The 19,117-nt window shown below is 46.6% G+C and overlaps 1 protein-coding gene across 2 annotated transcripts in view; it reads right to left on the bottom strand.

Moving 5' to 3' along the window:
- Positions 1-19,117, bottom strand: part of OLA1 (Obg like ATPase 1) — a 606,204-nt gene that overhangs the window by 211,979 nt on the left and 375,108 nt on the right. For both annotated transcript variants that reach the window (XM_085645270.1, XM_085645268.1), the window contains exons 6-7: positions 4,520-4,600; positions 4,172-4,269 (exon numbers count right to left, since the gene is read on the bottom strand). In XM_085645270.1, coding sequence (XP_085501396.1) covers positions 4,172-4,269; positions 4,520-4,600 — 179 coding nt within the window. The remainder of the gene's footprint in view (positions 1-4,171; positions 4,270-4,519; positions 4,601-19,117) is intronic.

The raw sequence follows: 19,117 nt of genomic DNA, 5'->3' as shown, positions 1-19,117 counted from the left end.
ATAAGCATTGATGGCATATCGATAGGAAGGTGTATGCATGTTCCAGTTTATGAAGGTGGTGTGTGCCATACCAGTGGTGTGAGTCCAAGTGGAGGGCTGACGTCCTGTGTCACTCTGAACCAGACGCGCAGCTTCAGTGGTGAGACATAGTGACGAGTATTGGGGTGGATCCTGGAGAGGCATGGAGGAGACGCCAAATGGGGGAGGAGAAAAATGGGATGCTGCCATTGAATACTAGCGGGTAAACAAACAACGTGTTTACCCTCCCAAATTGAACATATGAGAGGGGAGTGACAGCCAGTAAACTACAACAACAATATATGATGTTGGGTGTTCAGACATAGTAACTGTGAGAATGCTATATGCGAATAGGAGTTGTTCAGATAATGTCATTGGCTGTCTGTGGAGTAACCTCCGATGGTGCCAAGGCTGCAGCATCTACAGGCCAAACAGTGGAGGAACAGTCTTCGCTTGAAGACCTTATGGATCTTTCATCAGGGCTGGTGTGAGGTCACTGTCGCTGATTGTCACAACGGACTGGAGGGCTCGTCTTCTTTCCTGTATAACCTGCTTCAGATCAGGGACCATCATCAGCCTGGGAGGACGTCTCGTAGCCCGCCGTCCCCCGCGGCAATGACTGCCATCAGGTCTGACAGTGCCAGTCTCCGCTCAAACGGAGCTGCAGGGCAAAGCGAGTTCTAAGGTCACCAGCCATTCCCAAGTGTCTTCTGGAGAGTTGAAGAAGCGAGTTTTGTCGTCCTCTTGCATGGAAAAGCAGCAAGTATTTCAGGTTCAGTTTCAGTAGGCAGCGTTTGACAGCTAGGAAGGAGGCCATGTTGCGTAGCACCGTTATTGTATAATCCAGAAATAGCATGATGCGGGCGTTATAGGCCACAATTTCATTGAGTTTCCTGGCTTCACATAGGATAAAGTCTGTCACAGTAATGGAGTAGACGAATCTATTTCCCAATTTTCAGACACAGCATATTCTTCCATATTACAAAAAGGTTAAAGTCCCGAATTCTACTAAAGTAATATTTTAAGGTGCCAAACATTCTATTGTGAAGATGACTTTGGAAGGTTTCACTTTACAATTTTCACAATTACTGCTACTACTTAATCATAAAGCAATTAAAACTAACACAACTGTTCTGTTAGCTTCTCATCAGGGGCCTGGCCATCAAGCAAAAATCAGGCGATTTACTAAATCAACATTGCTAAAAACAGTCAGTCGCCACTCGGAGTTGTTCCAGTGTTTTTTACATCCCTGAGAAGGGTCAGTGCACCTTCTCCAACGTACAATTACCCGATCTTTCGCAGTGCTTTCTTTTTTTCGGAAATTGAAAAATAACATGTTACCACATAAGAAGGAGCGTGCGCAAACCAGTAATTAAAACGGTCATTGATTTCAAACAAGAACCTCACTAAGACAAAGACATGGGACGTCAACTTGCACCCCTAATCACAAGTTACACCTCCTCCATAATGCAATATGCTAAGCACTTCTGTGGCAGCAAAAGGCCTTCAGTATGAAAATATTACAATATTGACAGCTTGGCCGTTCCGCCTCCCCTCCTCGAGATGCTTCCACCTCCACACCCCCTCACACACACAATCAGCTTTGTCCCAGATGTACAACCGCGTCAGAGCTCTAGTTAGGCTGAAGTCGCCATGCACTAGTCTAGCAACGTCCCTGGTAAATACAGAGGCCACCAAAAAACACGCTCTGCCCTAAAAGGGGTAAGGGGTGGCATTGTGGCGGAGTGAAATGAAAAAGGCAATCCCTCTGGCTCCAGTGTAAGCCGGTCTCCATCACGCAATCCTTTCCACTCAAACGCATGACAAATACTTCCTCAATCATTTTTTATGAGCGGAGATGCACAGGGGGTAGTCGGTGGCTAGCTCCAGGGAAAATAGTAACAGCAGGCGGCAGAAACGGTACAGAAAAAAAGGACTGTGTGGTAACTTTCCTCAACATCACTCAGCAATGCAGACTTTGATCTTTCAACTACAATTACACTAACCTCTCTACAAGCAGGCATTTAGGGTTTTTTTTGCGGGGGGGGGGGGCTAAATCACTTGCAGCACAGGAAATCGGTTCATTCTTTTTCAGAGTTACAAGTCTTCTCAAATCACACTGCTATGTTCTCTGAGAAATTAAGAAAAGTAATGCATACCAGGAGTTTGAATTGGCTATAACCATTTCATCATCACAGCTGCTCTGTAGCAAAAACAAAAAAAATAAACCGACACACACTCAGATTGGTGCCTGGCGGCAGCAGAAGCCCACACTGGCGTCTCCCAAGCGCCAGTCTACCCTTAGTGATTAAGAATGGCATTTACTGTACAATTAGGGCAGATGAGCTCTACCTGTAATCACTCAAATACAGGTGTGAGGATCTCTCCTGGTTAAGGAAACTGACGCATCGCTTCAGGTACGAACTTTGATGTCTAGTGTAATAACGAGCCTCGGGAAACTTCAGCAGTCAGTCACTGCTCTGAATAAGATTTATTTCACTGAGGTCAGGCGATGCATTGTTTGTTACATTCCTTTCAGATGGGACACTTACGAATAGGAATCAGGAGCTCAGTTCAAACAACGTGAACGAAAAGCCTCTTTCAAGCCTAAAGATACAACTTGGGTTTGTCATACTGCAAAAACTGCCATGGAACCACAGTGGCTCAGCTGACACAACCATTCTGATAAAGAGCGCTACTAACGGTGGGCCTTTTACTTACTCACTTCTGAGAACCCAGTCTGACAGTTTATTGGCTAGAACCATCTGACATTAATCACGATTTTGCATTTCAATCTATGAATGTTTATTTTTCAGTTTAAAGTTTTCTCATGCTTTGATATGTTTGCAAATCGAAATTAAGACATTTTAATGAAAAACCTAAACGATGTGCTTCTAAGTGCTTAACAAGCAAAGAAAGGGAAGTCCTTTCAGGAATGAAGATTCTTTTTTCTCCTTTATTGGACTACGGAGTGGTTAAGAGAACTAGAGTGTATCGGAGAAAACAATGAAATAAAGAAAAGCACATCAAATTACAAACTAACCCCAAAGTCTGCCAGGTTACTTGCAATCGCCCAACAGTATGAAGAGCTTACTTTGCACCAAGGTACTTTGGCGAGGCTGGTATGCACGTGCTAATGAAAAACACACTCAAAGAATTTAAACAAAAGCCACAAATTACTTTTTCTTTCAAAGTTCCTAGTGCATAGTGGGTTAGTTAAAAAGAACAGTGGCCATACTGACACAACTCACTTGCAAACCTTCTGTAAGCTCATTTCTACTCGTGTTTCAGAAAAACATTTAATAAAGCAAGAGTCAGACAAAAAAAATAACGTTTACACGCATATTTTAAACAAAACATACATAGTTTTCTGTCCTTTACAAAGCTATACAAAAATGGAGAAACTCCCTAAGACTACAACGATGAAAATAGATAAGCACTGTCTTAGCAGCTATGTCCCTGCAGAAGGCCAATACGGCATTTCATTAGAATAAGATGCAAACCACAACCAAAAATGTAAAAAGGCCTTATTTTAGGTCACAGTTACCTACAACATCTGTGACGGGGGCAAAGCAGCAGGTTAATAAAAACTTCGAAAAGAGCTCCAAATGCAAAAGGCTATATATGACAATTTCTAAGGTGGGCCACTTGGTAGTCTGCTTCACTTCCAGAACTACAAAGAACGTCTAAACACTTATTTCCTTATCATCAGGGCTGCATGGCTTGATAAGCAGGGGTGGTACCACATCAACAGAAAAATGATGTACAAGAAAGAACAAAAGAATAGGCTTGCAATTCTTAAGAAAATTGATATAAATACAAACCGAAGCCATAGTGGGCCACCCTGAATTTGCGTGGCATAAAGGCATGATAAATTCTAAATGTATGTACTGTAACAATAACTCCAAACAGCAAGAGTTTGACATGTAAAGCAAAAATATTAGGGACCATGCGAGGAAAGTGCCTCAAGTGTGGCCCAGCTAGGCACAATCTACAACTAAGATGTGAAGCCTTCGCTACAGTTCCATCCGAGAGAACTTATTATCTCAAAAATGCCTCACTGCTGCATGGGCAAGTACCAGGACACACCATCAAGAATGAATTTAACATTTAGCACAAATGTCATATTCCATCATCATTTAAGCAAACTCACCATTTGTTTTTCTTTCGGATGTAGTCTTTTTCTGAAAGATTGACCAAGTAAATCATTGGTTTTGAAGTCAAAAGTAGGTGCTTATTCAACACTTCAATCTGAAAGATGTATAAAAGAAAAACGGAATAAGTAAATACATTCTTAGGTTCAACCTCAATGTTCCAGGTCAAAAATGATTGCCCACTTCCATTAAAAAACATACCACCCTAAAGCTTATCAAATCTTAAATAGCTTTTATTTGAATATCTGCATTTTGGATTACTTATTTAATTTCCATTAAACAAAAAAAGGGATTGATAAGTGTTGATAACAGAAGTAATGCAGAGCAGGCCCCTGCTTACACCCTACCTCTTTGTCATTCCATTCATGACAAAAGCGGACATGTTGCTTTTCATCTATGACCCAGGTTTTAACTTTGCACATTATGTCCTGTAGGGAACATAAATAAATAAAAATGTCAATACATAAAAAAAAAATCACATAGGTATCTGCCATCCATAGTCACAGAAGAAATACAATACAGTGTCAAAATGTTCTAATATGCACGGTAGATAAACACACATTGACACCCCGTTAAAATCTAACAAAAGGAGGCTAAAGGAGAAACACTGAAAACAGTATACTTGTGCTAAAATTAGTAACCTACAGAAAAATCCCAGAGAAGAGCAAAGACAAGGCCATGTTTAGCTGTAGCCCTGAAGCCTGATAATGCTGCAGTTAACATTTCAGCCGCAGTGGCTGATTCCACGTAGAGCATCAAATTAAGACCATTCATTAAAGGCAACAATTGGGTGGACAGAAATAAGCGAACTGGTTCTACAAATTATGGTGACGAAACGGAGCCTATCATCGATGATCCCCCTTCGTCAAATTAAATTCAACTTGCCTAATCCCCTTTGATTCGGTATTCATATTTTTGCCAACACCTTCTCCCTCCTCCAAAAAACATTCATGGAACCTGCCAGAGCCTCCATTACACAATGGCAAGAGTCTTGCACCGGTGACCTCCAACCAGCTGCATTCACTTCCAGAGCATCGCGCGCCGCAGGAAATCTAAAGGCCTTTTAGTTAGCAGGCTAGTGTGCATTCAGGAGGAGGAACTGCAGGAAGAGCCCAATGCGCTTTGTTTCTCTGGCCTTTCTTTACAGAAAGATTAATCATCTGTGAAATGGAAACGGCAAACAGCAAGTGACACAAACTGAACCCTCGGAGCCGCTGCTCATCAGTTCTGTGGTGCTGAATCTGAAAGCTGCGTGTGGCGGGGCTCTCCTTACAGGCAGGTGTTAATAAAAGGCGCGCGGGTTGCGTGGGTCACGCGCGCCTCTTCCAGAGGGAGTGCATTTTGGTCGTCTGGTTTTCTGATTTTTTTTGGGGGGGGAAGGTGGGGTCACCCAATTTATGTTATAGGCTGTCAAAAGCACTTAATTTTTTTTGCAACAATGTCTATATTATCAGCATTTGCTCTGCTTGAGTTGCAAGTAAGACTTATTCAAGTACATGGGTCTGGTCTCTTCCTACACCAAAAATAGCCTGGATATTTATTACCTCCTTTTCGAAGTCTCTCTGCTCGACTATAGAACTATCTGGAAAAAAAACTCAAATCCTTAGATCCAGATTTGAAGCCCTCCAGGAATCGGACTCCCCACAGATTTTAACAAGGAAGGGGCGAGCAGAAAACTTTTAATGAAATCTGACGTGCTCTGACTAAGAATAATCACTTTTACTCTTGCCATAACTGATTTTCACTCAAATGTTTAAAAGTGGCTAATGTAACACAATTTCCTACAAGGGGAAGATCAAAGTGCTATATTACAAATGCATTATGATTAAAAAAGCACTGTGCAGCCTGGCTATTAACTGTTCTTTAAACCCTAAAAGGCTTCCCATAGATCTCACTTGGCACTGCATATACAACCTTTGACAAGTAATGTAGACCATTTTTATTCATTGCCTAAAATTGTTGGCAATTATGTGCGTCACACTGGCCACCTGCAAATTCTGAATGCCTGCTCCAGTTGTCAGTGCAAAAAGCGAATGTCGAAGGGGATTAATCTAGGGGGAAAGCGTCCTCTTTAATAGCTCCAGCAGGTGAAATGGCCCAGCTGGTTACTGCAGTGAGTGGCCAGAACAGCTTATGTGGAGACATGCAAGATTTTATAGCAAGGCGAAAACAGCAGCTCCATCATTCCATATTCTTAAACACATGCACTTTTTTGAAGCATATGTTCAGTTAGGAAAGTTAACAGATTATAACAGACCACTTGATATTGTTGTTTATTTTGTTACATAATGTTCGACAAGGCAATAAGTCTTTAAAAAAAACATTGGGCATAATCTGATCACTCATCCAAGAACTATGAACTCATAAAATAATATTCACAAAAGACAAGAAATTATACAGATTCTCCAAAGTTTTCCATCTGAAAATCCCAATATAATCTGCATATATACAACCTATCACTTAATAACGTCTAACAAAAGTAAATATTGAAATTGAGTATATTATTAACATTTTCAAAAAGTACATTTAATTCGGGTTACATAGTCGCAAGTTTTCACAATTATCAGCAAGTTGACATTCACCAACCTACAATTACCATTTTAGTTTACAACATAATACAAGAAAAAAGCTGTTTTAAATTCTATTGTAACTTATTGACAGCTTTAAACAATAACATAGCACACACATTTGTCACCAAGTTACAATCATGCTGTTCAAACACCAGCTACAATTTCGACATATGTTGTGTAGTTTTCAATTTGTCCTTGATAAGGAATTTTCCAATATATGCATGAAACATCACTACATTGGACTTGTTTGCAGATAACATTGACAAACACCAAAGTATGAGACCCCACAAAGTGGCTTCTACTCAAATGAACACAAATTTACAAGAAATGCTTTTTGGAAGTCAGTAGGGTATTGTAACATCCTTGTAAGTCTTTCTTCTCCTTTCTTTGACCGTCCCTTCCCTCTATATTCTAGAATGTATGTGCTGTTTGTATTCTACCCGACTTTGTCATCGAGCGTGAAACTGCTCTTCTGCGGGTCTGTATTTAAGGAGTAATTTTCTCAATAAAAGGAGTTCCAGCAAATACGTGTCAGAGGTTGTTTGTCTACCGCCACATAATTTGGTACCAGGAGTGGGGTAGAAACAACACCTCTCGTCTTTCAACTTCACCCGGATTCTTCGTTGCTGCCTTGAGATCCTCATCGGTAAAAAGAAATAACTTCACAAGGTTCCTCGTTTCGTTAAAGGACCCGCAGGACAGGTTGGATTGAAAATTTTATTTTTGCGCTGGTATTTCTCTTCTGACATTGTTGCGAGGCATAACGGTTACTGTAGCGCGAGACTAGGCTTCGCGAGCCCTAAAACTTAGCTTTTAACAAAGTTTGCAATTTCATGCACTGTTTTTGAATAAAATAAAACATCGAATTAAGTTTTTCAAGAGAGTGTTGAACTTATATGTTCTAGAGGAAAGTCAGCAGGTTCACTGATGGGCCATATCTCCTGCACCAATCGTAATTTATAATCCTATCCCGATAACTAAACATCTATAGGCGTTTTGCTAACTTGTTTGTCAGCTGTAAACCATCACTATAGGGTTAAATTAATCCTTCAAAATGATGCTTCTTTAACTTAGATAACCTGCTATCAGAAATTAAAAGTTGCACAGAGCGAGTCCATCTTCTACCTTTAGCATACCTGAGCTCTGGTACATTCTGGTACACAGTAAAGTAGATAAATTATTTCTTAGCAAACGCAGGATGAGGGTACTGCAACAGGAGGTTATCCATGCTGATTATAAGGTAGTGGCATAATCACCAACCAAAAATTCCTTTCTTATTTACAGTTTGAAATATCCCCTGAAATAGCACAAATCCAATGTGGCTTCTCTCTTTTCTTGCTATTTTTGCATTTATTCAATATTCTTTTGTCTCCTTGTTATTGTTGTACAGGCATTGAGGTGTAATCCACCTACAGACAAGCCTGCATTCTAACTACCTCCTTTCTTCAATTCCTGTTCAAAGGATACATCAAGGTCATCTCCTTCAAGTACACACTTTATTTCTATATCCATGAGACAGGCTCAGAGGATCTCTGCACACTAAAGGTTCAAGAAAAATGCCTTAAAACCTTCAGACATCGGAACTGTACATATTGCAGGTAAAAGAGTTTGCATGATTTCAGAAGTCATTTTTACAGTTGTAGCTGCACGTTTCCCCAGGAGGTGGGGCAGGAGCAAAGAATGTGCATGGAAAGGTGCTTGCAAGCAAAATAAATATGCTTATGGGATAGTTTCCTCCTTAATGCTTATTAGAGTGCAATGCATAAGCCTAACCTTAATGACCATCGTAAGCCAAGCATTCCTACAAATAATTGCTTGCACTGTGAAAACCACCAATTACATACGTTTTTTAGTACTCTTAACATGAAAATTCCCAACTTTGTCTACCTTAATGGATGAAGAATAATTTGTACTTTTACACAAACACCCCTGCACTCCATCAAGAGACATACAGTTCCCTAGAGGCATGCATTCAACCATTCTTCTAAAATTTCAATTTCTGCTGCTGACAACCAAAAGACCATTACATAGTATGTATTCAAATAGTAGCGATTAAAACTAGAAAAAATAGAAAGAAAATCTAAAAGATTCAGGTAGATCTGAATAGACAACAGTAGCTCTAGCATTCCAACGTCCCTCCAATACTCTTAATTGCAAACTGTTGAGGAACACATTACAGTTCTAAGCAAACATATTATATCTTGGCTTTGTCTTACGTTTTCTTTGAAAATGTGTAGTTTTCAGTGCTGTGAAATAATGAGCTACTGACTCCAAAAAAAACCCATTGTATAATATACCGGAGCATACAATTTAATGGAGAATAAGGAATTTGAACCAAATATTTTCTTCAATATCCATTTTGTAAGAGAAACATATTCATAAGAGTTGAAAATAAGGGGCGTGGCTTGACGCGGCAACATGGCGGTCGTGCTCCCGACCCCTTCTGCCATCCGCTTGCCATCCGAGGTCATCGAAGCTCTAACTTCTCGCATTTACCTCTTCTGTAACCTCAGCGCTGGCCGCAGTATCTCCCGACCCGCCGCCGTCCCCCTGGAGTCCCGGGAGAGCGGCTGCATCTCCGGTGTGGCAGCCGGCCCATCGGCGCAAGATTGCTGCCCCGCCCGCATCCTGCTAATCTCCCGCCTGAGAGGTTGAAGTCCGGACTCTCGACTGCTGGCGGCGTGCGCTGCAGCCTGGCCCGAGTTGCGGGCTCCTCCTAGATGCCTGTCGGCCCCCCCGGAGCTGCCTCTCCTCTCTGGCGGGCCCTCCTCTAACTCTTGGGCCGGATCGGCTGCTCGAGATGGCGGGACTCCTGGCGGTGGGACCCTGAGCTGCTGGTGGCTTTGTTTGCTTGGGGGCGGCCGGTGCCCCCCCACCCCGATCACACAGGAGCGGCCCTGCCACTGGGCCCCAGACCGCTGCAACTGTCCTGCACCCCCTGGGGCGTCTGACGGGCCCTCCCTGCCTACCGGTGGAAGTAACATACGGGAGATCGGTGGCCATTTTCGGGCTGCGCCAGCTGGAGACCTGTGGCTGCGCTCCGGTGGGCTGCGCCTTCTTGAGGTGAGCCAGGGCTGGGACTGGTGGGGCGTTCGGCTGTCAAGTCGGGCAGCGGGGTTCTGGTCGTTGGGCCCCTGTCCCCCCCCCCCTTTTCCACCCGGCGGTGACTACCTGTGCATCCTACGCCCGTCCTGAGTCCCTGCCATAGGGGAAGGATCGGCCATCTGGTCGGATGGCAGGGAGGGAGCCGTGGAGGGATCCTGATGCATCGGCCCCCCCCCCCCTTCAAAGGAGGTGGGCAGTGTGGAGACGAGGCCCTGGGCTTAGCTGGCAAGCCGGGGGACCCCGGGGAGTGGCGACGATCGGCTGTCTTATCGGGCAGCGCCGTTCTCACTGGCGGCCGGCCTCCCCCCCCTCCGGCGGTCGTTGGGGGCCCGGCGGCCCTTGGCCCTCATCCCCGCCCACAAAATCCCCTTGCTCGGGGTTGGCTGTTTGCGGAGATCCGGCCTTCCATCGACACTGGCCCCTCATCGTTGCGTCCTCCCCCCAGACCTTGCTAAGAATTGAGGGCCACCACTCCAGACGCTCCGACGGACATCCCGTTCTCGTCTGGACTCATTTTGGACCTGGGGCCTGGCGTCCTCTGCTAGATCTCAGATCTTCGCTCTCTACAGTGCGCCATTGTGTTGATCTGGGGCCCCGTGGTGTGCTTCCATCGGATCTCTGGGGCTGCGGCCCCCCCACCGCACATACTGTCGCCCTAGCGGCTGGAGGGGACCTTGAGGTGGGCCATACCCTGTGGGACCCAAATTCACACTATACCCGCTCTCTGTGGCTGAATAGGCCCCAGGACGTCCCGCAGTTCTACACCTTGAGCCTCCGAAACTGTGGTCTTGGTCTAGGATCGTCGCTCCCTGCCTGGGGTCCTGGCCCTGCCGCGTGTCCGCCAACTACCCTCCGCTCTGAGATTGGCTCCGGGGGCCCCCGACTCCGGACCTGCAATGGGCAAACACCGTACCACAAAAACGCCTGGCCCCCACACCCAGGCCAAGATGGACCGTTATACCACTGCAGAGCGTGGCTGCGGAGGGGATCCCCCTGATACCCCTTCCGGCCCAGGGACCGACCTCTTGGCCATCTTACAGGCCATTAGCGCCTCCCAGGCCTCAGTGGAGGGCAAGATTGGGGAGGTCCGTGTGGACATGGCCCTCATATGCCAGGATCTCTGCGATGCCACAGCGAGAATCACTGAGGCGGAATCCCGTATTTCCAACGTGGAATATGAGCTAGGTCAGCTGAAGACCCAGATGTCCGCCCTTCAGAGTCGCACCTCTGAGCTACACCGGCGAGCAGAGGACGCTGAAAATCGTGCACAAAGAAATAACCTTCGCATCATAGGCTTCCCCGAAGGAATTAAACGAGGAAAGACGGTGTCCTCCATTGAAAACTGGCTCAAATCATGGCTGCCTGCTGACGCCCTCTCCACCTGGTTGTCGGTAGAGCAGGCCCACTGCTCCTTGGCCCCCCGAATCCCTCACTGGTGCCTCACCCCGTCCCATCATCATCCGCCTCCTGAATTTCCGAGACAGACACACCATCCTTAAAGAGGTGCGACTCCACGCCCCCCTGAAATTTCAAAACCACACCATCATGCTTTTCCCCGACTACACCAGGGAAGTCCAGGCACAGCGCCGCACCTACTCGGAGGTCAAACAAAAGCTCCACAACCTCGGCCTTCGATACAGCCTCCTTTTCCCGGCTCGTCTCAGAGTGGTCTTCCAAGACAAGACACTATTCTTTGACTCCCCCGAGGCGGCCTGGACATGGCTAACTGAGGAACGACCCCTGAGGACCCAGTCCCGGATGTCCCCCCCCCCCACTTCACCCTTCTCTCCCTAAGCCGCAGAGACGGCGTACAAGGTCCTGCAGGAGGAATAACCGCCAAAGAGGACTCTCACACTCACCCGCCCATGGTACAGGGGCCCCACCGCCCTCTGGATCCTCCCTTCCTCCAGGATTGCGCAGTCGGGCTGTCACTCCAGATCCGTCAGAAAGACGGTCCGTTTCACCCGTCTCCTCCCACCCCCACGGGTCTGACTCGGACCTCTCCAGAAGCCCTCTACTGCCTAGCCTGGGAGAACGTGCCGCACTGACCTCTACAGGCTCCGACGGAGCTGCTGCCAACTCTGGTTCACTCCACTCCTCGTAAATTCAAGATGCACTGATGACAGTACTTTATCCGCCATATATAGAAGGGATCGCCTTAGCCACGCATCCCCTAGCTAAACGTTTTAGATTAGCCTTTGTTAGTATTTACTCTGTATTGTTAGGGTTTTTGGTTCTAGGGCAACAGATTCTTCCATTCCAGAAGTGTAGGGAGGGGGAATTCGGGAGGGTTGGGAGGGCACTGGAGTTTCAGCTCCATATTCAGGTCTGCTCACAGTTCCGAGCGAGCCACAGTTCCTTGTTTTTATTCAGCGCCATGTTGCACATCCAAGTTTTCACCGCCTCCAAGATCCGCAACACCCATTGCGCGCCCCAGTCTACCTTTGGCCAAACGCATACACAGCGCACATTAGGGGGGTTATTCCTTCCCTGACCCCATCCCTCTTGCCGCACACGTAGGCTCCATGGCTAACACCGGTGGGTTGTTTCATGTCCTGTCTTGGAACGTAAATGGTATGCTAGACCGTGTCAAACACACCGCTGTCCTCAAATGCGCCCAGCACCATGCGGCTGACTTCCTCTTGCTTCAAGAGACCCAACTCCTAGGTAATCAATGCCCTTTCCTCACCCGATATGGCTTTGACAGGGTGTGGCACTCCGGCTTCAGCCGCGGTGCTCGGGGTGTAGCCATACTTAAACGCAAGGGTCTTCACTTTACCCCTACACAGATCACTACTGATTCCCAGGGACAATTCGTGGTTGCCTTCGGAACCCTAGAAGGACAAGTCATTAACTTTGTTTCTGTCTACGTCCCCCCTGCTACCCTCTCTATTACCCTACGCTGCCTTACGGAGCTCATCTCCGCTCTACCCCGGGGCGGACTGGCATCGGGGGCGACTTCAACGCAGTCTTGCGACCGCAGCTTGACTCGACTGGGCCCCCCTCCTCAGCGCGTTTATCTCAAACCCCCAAACTATCAGACTGGACAGAAGCGCTCGGGCTGTGTGACGCTTGGCGGACTTGGCGCCCATGTGACCGTCAATTTACCCACACCTCCACGGCCCATCATACTCACTCCCGCATAGACTTATTTCTTCTCCCTGCACTTGACTGTTTTTTGACTTGCCTATATCTTTGGCACAGTTTGACGAATCGTCACAAAATGTTCCCCAAAAAGTGTCCCGATGAATCTTGTTGTGCATGGAAAATTTCGGGCTGATTCGTCAAGCAGGGACCCAGACAAAGATTTTGGTTTTTTTTTAAAGAAAGAAAAAGGGGCAGGGTAGGAATAGCCTTACCCCCCAAGAGTGGTCCTGGGGTCCCCCTGTGATGCAGACACGGCCAAAAAGCGCTTTCGCTGTGGTTTATACTAAAGCCCCCGGGTGGGCCAGGTCTCGGGACATGCAGAGTTTATTTTTAAAAAATGGAGGGAGCGCAGGTGGCCCCCTTTAAGGCCTTCATAATGCCCCAGGGGCCACCAACTCAAATGCCATTTTTAGATCTTGCCTACGCAGCGCGCATGCGCTGCATAGGAAAAAGGCCTTTAGCCATGGGCACAGCTTTGTTGGCAAAAACGTGCACGCGTTGCATTGCTTTGAATGCAACACGTGCACGTCTGGCGATTTCCTTGCGGGAGCGAGCTTTGAAACCATGTGTTAATTACAAACATATGGTTCTTGCTCGCTCCCGCAAGGGAAAGAGGCGCGGGCCCCTCCCTCTCCCCTCCCCCTGCTGCCTCCTTTCAGCGCGAGGCGCGCGCTTGTTGACTTGGGTAGCGCGAAAGATATCATTGCTGACACAGCACGTTCCTCTTTAAATTACCGATCCCTTGAAAGGAGAACACGCAGCTCTCATCCTATAATGACTTTCTACACTCTATACCCTATTACTCGTGGGCTTCAGGGAGGTGATGGCTGTCGGACGGAGCCACTTCAGAGGCGGTGGCTTGACACAACTCTGCAATGACCACCGCTGCGGGCAACAATTTACAAAGCGCTCTATTGGCTGTCAACAGCCATGCTGAAAACCTATTTGGTTTCTAGTCGGCCGATTTTGCTGGTGCACGCTTCCGGCGAGTGTGCGCACGTGGTGCCCTGGGATTGTAGCTTGTTAATCAGGGGGCCACACAGACCCCCCTGCCTCGGCCCCAGGGACCACCACCTCCCCAGGGCTTTATACAAATGGTGTGGGGGGACCAGCCAAGGCAACCGAGACTACCACCTTATGTGAATATGTTGCAGTGGGCCGTGCGGACCCACACTGCGCGCCAGAGACAACTAAATCCCCGGGGCTTTGTTTTTAAAAAAGAGAGGGAGGGATAGACTCCCTGGGCTTCTAGAAGCTCTGGGGACCACCACCTGCCCGGGCCAATAAAAAAAACTGGCGGGGGGCTGTGTGGATGCCCCGAGGACTACCAGGGCTTTTTTTTTTCCCAAGAAGGTGGGAAGCCGGGAAGGGGGCCTTCTCGGCCCTGGGGACCACCACCTCCCCGGGGCAGCACGTGCAAACAGAAGGAGGGGTGGCACCCTACCCCCCCCTCCCTCCTGGAGCCATAAATGGCCTTGAGGACCACCACCCCCCCCCCCCCCCCCCCCCCCAAGACTGGCTCCTGCTATGTCCTGAGGTGCCCACCCCTGGGACATAGCTGTTTGCTTTTGCTCAGCGGGAGATGACGGTGGTATTGGCGGTGGTGGTGGTATTGGTGGTGATAGTGGATGTGGTGGTAATGATGGTGGTGGTAATGATATTGGTGGTGGTGGTGGTATTGGTAGGTGTTGGTATTGGTAGGTGTTGGTGGTGTTATTGGTAGGTGTTGATGGCAGTGGTGGAGGTGGTGGCATTGGTGATGGTGGTGGCATTGATGGTGTTGTTGTTAATAAAACAGACTTTTGAAAACAACCCCTCAGGTGGCTTTAGTACAGATGACATGTAACACGGATGTGCTTTTGTCAGCTTCAGCCCATTAGCACAGGATTATGGGCTACCTGGAATTCACATGAATTAATTCGCTAAACATTTCTCAATCTATTTTACTTGTGGGGGGAGGCAAGAGGGGGGATGAAACAGACACGAGATAATGCTGGGTTAAAGTGATTGAAAGCAGGGGCCCGTGTTACGGTGGCAGCCGTGCTGCATAAAAAACCACAAGCGGTTTCAGCTGAAGCAGCGCATGTCCTGCCTGCAGTAAGAGAAACTCAACAAAGTAAACAGTGCTTACAGACTAAATAACAGGTCCCATGTAACAACTGAAGTAAGAGGGCCTGTCGCCATGGGAGAGTACAAATGAAGACAAGGCCATACTAAGGAGGGACTAACAAGCCTTTTAACAAATCCGAAGGCAGCACTTACGAAAGACAATGGCACAAGCCAATGAGACATATGGGAGGAGAGTGGGCGCAGCATCTTTCTCATACTCTACTACAGCAGTCATTGGTGGTGGTGGTAGTGATATTGGTGGAGGTATTGGTAGTGATGGTATTGGTGGCAGTATGGGTGGTGATGGTGGTATTGGTGGTGGTGGTATTAGTGGTGGTGGTATTATTGGTAGTATTGGTGATGGTGGTATTGGTGGAGGTGGTATTGGTGGTAGCGGTGGTGGTAGTACTGGTGATGGTGGTATTGGTGGTGGTAATATTGGTGGTATTGGTGGTGGTGGTATGGGTAGTGGTATTGTTGGTAGTATTGGTGTTGGTGGTATTGGCGGTGGTGGTGGTATTGATGATGGTGGTGGTGTTATTGGTGGTGGTGGTGGTATTGGTAGGTGTTGGTGGTGGTATTGGTAGGTGTTGATGGTGGTGGTATTGGTAGGTGTTGGTGGTGGTGTTATTGGCGGTGGTAGGGGTGGAGGTGGTATTGGTGGAGGTGGTGGTATTGATGGTGGTGGCATTGGTGGTGGTAGTATTGGTGGTGGAATTGGCGGTGGTAGTGGTATTGGTGGTGGTGGCATTGGTGGTAATGGTAACAGTGGTGGTATTGGTGGTGGTGGTATGGGTATTGGTTGCACTAGTGGTGGTGGTATTGTTGGTGGTGGTATTGGTGTTGATAGTGGAGGTGGTGTTATTGATGGTGGTGGTGGTACTGGTAGTGGTTTAGGTATTGGTGGTGGTAGTGTTGTTAATAAAACAGGCTTTTGAAAACAACCCCTCAGGTGGCTTTAGTACAGATGACATGTAACAGATGTGCTGTTGTCAGCTTCAGCCCATTGACACAGGATTATGTGCAACCTTGAATTCACATGACTTAATTCATTAATCATTTCTAAATCCATTTTACTTGGGGGCTCGGGGGTTGAAAAAGACACAAGATAATGCTGGGTTAAAGTGATTGAAAGTAGGTGCCCGTGTTACGGGGCCGGCCGTACTGCTTAAAAATTCAAAAGGTTTCAGCTGAAGCAGCGCATGTCTGGCCTGCAGTAAGAGAAACTCAATAAAGTAAATAGTACTTACAGACTAAATACCATTCTGATTGGCCTAGTAGGCTTTTTTCGCTTGGGCCTCCTTGCTCCTATGATAGAGCATTCCCACAGGAGCAATCACTCTACCTGGCCAGCCACAACATGAAAGAAAATACAGGGCTGAGCTATTAGTCCCCTGTCCTAAAATCGCTTTAAGAAAACTATATAAGGCGGCCAGGTAGGAATACACTGTCTCCCACCTAGACCTTGTCACCCGCCTAGGACAATACATTTTAGGACTCCAGCACGATCGCAAAAAAATAAAAGCAGACCGGCTTTGTTTTTTTACATTCATATTTTATCATGAACCCCGGACTGCCAGGGCTCAGGCATGTATTTGAGGTGAAGGCGTGAGCAGAGCCCCCCTCCTGAGTCACTCTAGGACCCCATCCCCTGGGTCAAATACAAGCTAAGAGGGTGAGGACCATGCAAGACCCTTCCCCATGCCTCAAAAAGACCCCTGAAACCCCATCCCTGGTGCAGAATATCAATTTATGGGAAGGAGGGCATGCGGCCCTCTCTTCCTGTAGCACTATTGGGCCCTGGGGACGCCATGCCCGAATACTAAATAAAGGGGAGAGGGCATGTGGCTCACTCCCTCCCTGAGCCACTGTGGGCCTTGGGGGCCACGTCCTCTGGAGCCATATTTCTTTAAAAAAAAGATTACCGGGCTGCTGCTGCCCCCTCCTCATGCCAGAATCGGTCCCGGGGACCCAATTCCCCGTGGCCTGATCTTGAACAGTGTCCTGGGGAGCCTATCTCCCCCTCCCTCCCCTCCGGGACACTATAGTTCCCTGCCCAGCAGAGCGAAGGCTTACCCTGCTTGCACTCTCCCGGGAGCAAATACAAAGTGCTGGCTCCCACCAGCACCCAGTGTAGTGGGAGCCAGGGAAGCCGGCTGGGTCCCAGGGGCTCCCTCGATGGCCCCACACAGACTTCCCTTTATTGAATTAGTGAAGAACACCTAGTTATAAGATATTATTTAACTCTTCTCACTGTTTACCTCAGCGTGCTACAGTGGAGTGCGTGCTGACTAAACACGCCTATACGATACACCCTACTTCAAGTCTCCTCGACCTGACCACTATGCACTATAGCTAGTGTTACTGCACTGTCACATTAAAAACATTATATTTGTTAAATTCCACACATTGAGCATTGTATATACACCTTTGTATTGATGGAGTAAGCAAGAGTTGATTCATTTTATATTATTTGTTATTTGTCAATTATTTATCAATTATTTATCAATTATTTATTATTTGTCAATTGTTTCAATAAAAAAGATTTGAATTAAAAAAAAAAACATTATATTTGTTAAACAATTTTTTCAAATAAACATATTATGCAGCATAAACTCATAAGTATTACAATAAGTTTGTTGGAATGGCTCACAATCAATTTAATAATCAATGTTCATGTGTAATATTCACAGTAAAACCAAAACATAATTGTTTACAAATTTCCATTAACTGTTCATTGCCCAATGCATTTCGGGCCGATGGCCCTTCCTCAGGGGCTTCAATCTGAAACATGCCAAAAACAAATCATGTGTCATCGCACCACACTTAAAATACAAGGAAGTTGATTATCATCAGAGTTATCAAAGAATATAATGCCCTGCAAGGGCCAATTACATTGTTTATTTATTTTTAGCTTGGCGATGTCCCGAGAAGAGCACTAAGCAGTAGCCTCCCAGCAATATTTTTAAATGGAAGTTTCCTGGGTCCTTAAAGTCATCACCCGAAGAATGCTTACCATATTTCTTGAAATCTTTCCTAACTGAAGCTCTATGCTCTTCAGTTGGAGTGCAAAGCCCTCTTGTGGTTGTTTTTATGGTTGCATTTTGTGGGCAGAGAAAGAGTCGGAGACATTTGGTTTAAAGAAAAAAAAAGTCTCAGTCTTCCTTATAACACTTTTCAGCCCACAAAATGCATTAGTAAAAACTATGTTGAAAGAAAGACTCACTGACATGTTAAATTATTTTTTTTATTAAAAGTTTATTAACCGCATCGCTGCTCATGACGGAACCACTCCGTCATGAGCCACGGGCGCCGTGTGCTCATGACGGAGTGGTTCCGTCATGCTGCGGCCGCTCCGCCCACATGGCGCTGATTCCCCCCTGTGCGGGCAATTAGCGCGAGTGGGCAGAGTCGTGACGGAACCACTCCGTCATGAGCACAGCGCGCCCTTGGCTCATGACGGAGTGGTTCCGTCACGAGCATGGCGGCACCGCGCTGCCCCCAAACCCCCCAAGCGCCGCGGCAAAATTCGTGCCGCGGCGAAGGGGTTAAACATTTTTATAATAATCACTGTTATTAAACATTGCATTGTGTGAATGACTAAAAATAAATTTTATTAAAAATATTGGTGATTTATGGACAAAAATGATAGATTTTCTTCATATATTGATAAGCTCACCCCTTGATAAAGCCAATAGGACCACTTTTTATATTTTGGCGTTGTGTCTTTTTGAAAAAGTTAGTAACTATGCCGGAGTAACGCCAGGACCTGCAAGACCAACGACAAGGCCGAAGGACGTGCATGGCATGGGGTTGGCTTTAGGGTAATAAAATATTACATCACGTTAAATGAAACCTAGAAATTCACTGAAAAAAACCAAAGGTTAAGTAACATTATAGTTAGATGAAATGTCAGTGACAACTTACCGTTTTAAACTACAATAAACCACTGATATTCACAGTTATAGTTATCTCTAGCAATTATAACTTGTGCCCTAAAGTAACTATAACTCG

The sequence above is a fragment of the Triturus cristatus genome, chromosome 3_1 (assembly GCF_964204655.1).
Source record: "Triturus cristatus chromosome 3_1, aTriCri1.1, whole genome shotgun sequence".
Lineage (NCBI taxonomy): Eukaryota > Metazoa > Chordata > Amphibia > Caudata > Salamandridae > Triturus > Triturus cristatus.
This window is presented reverse-complemented; position numbering and strand designations above follow the sequence as displayed.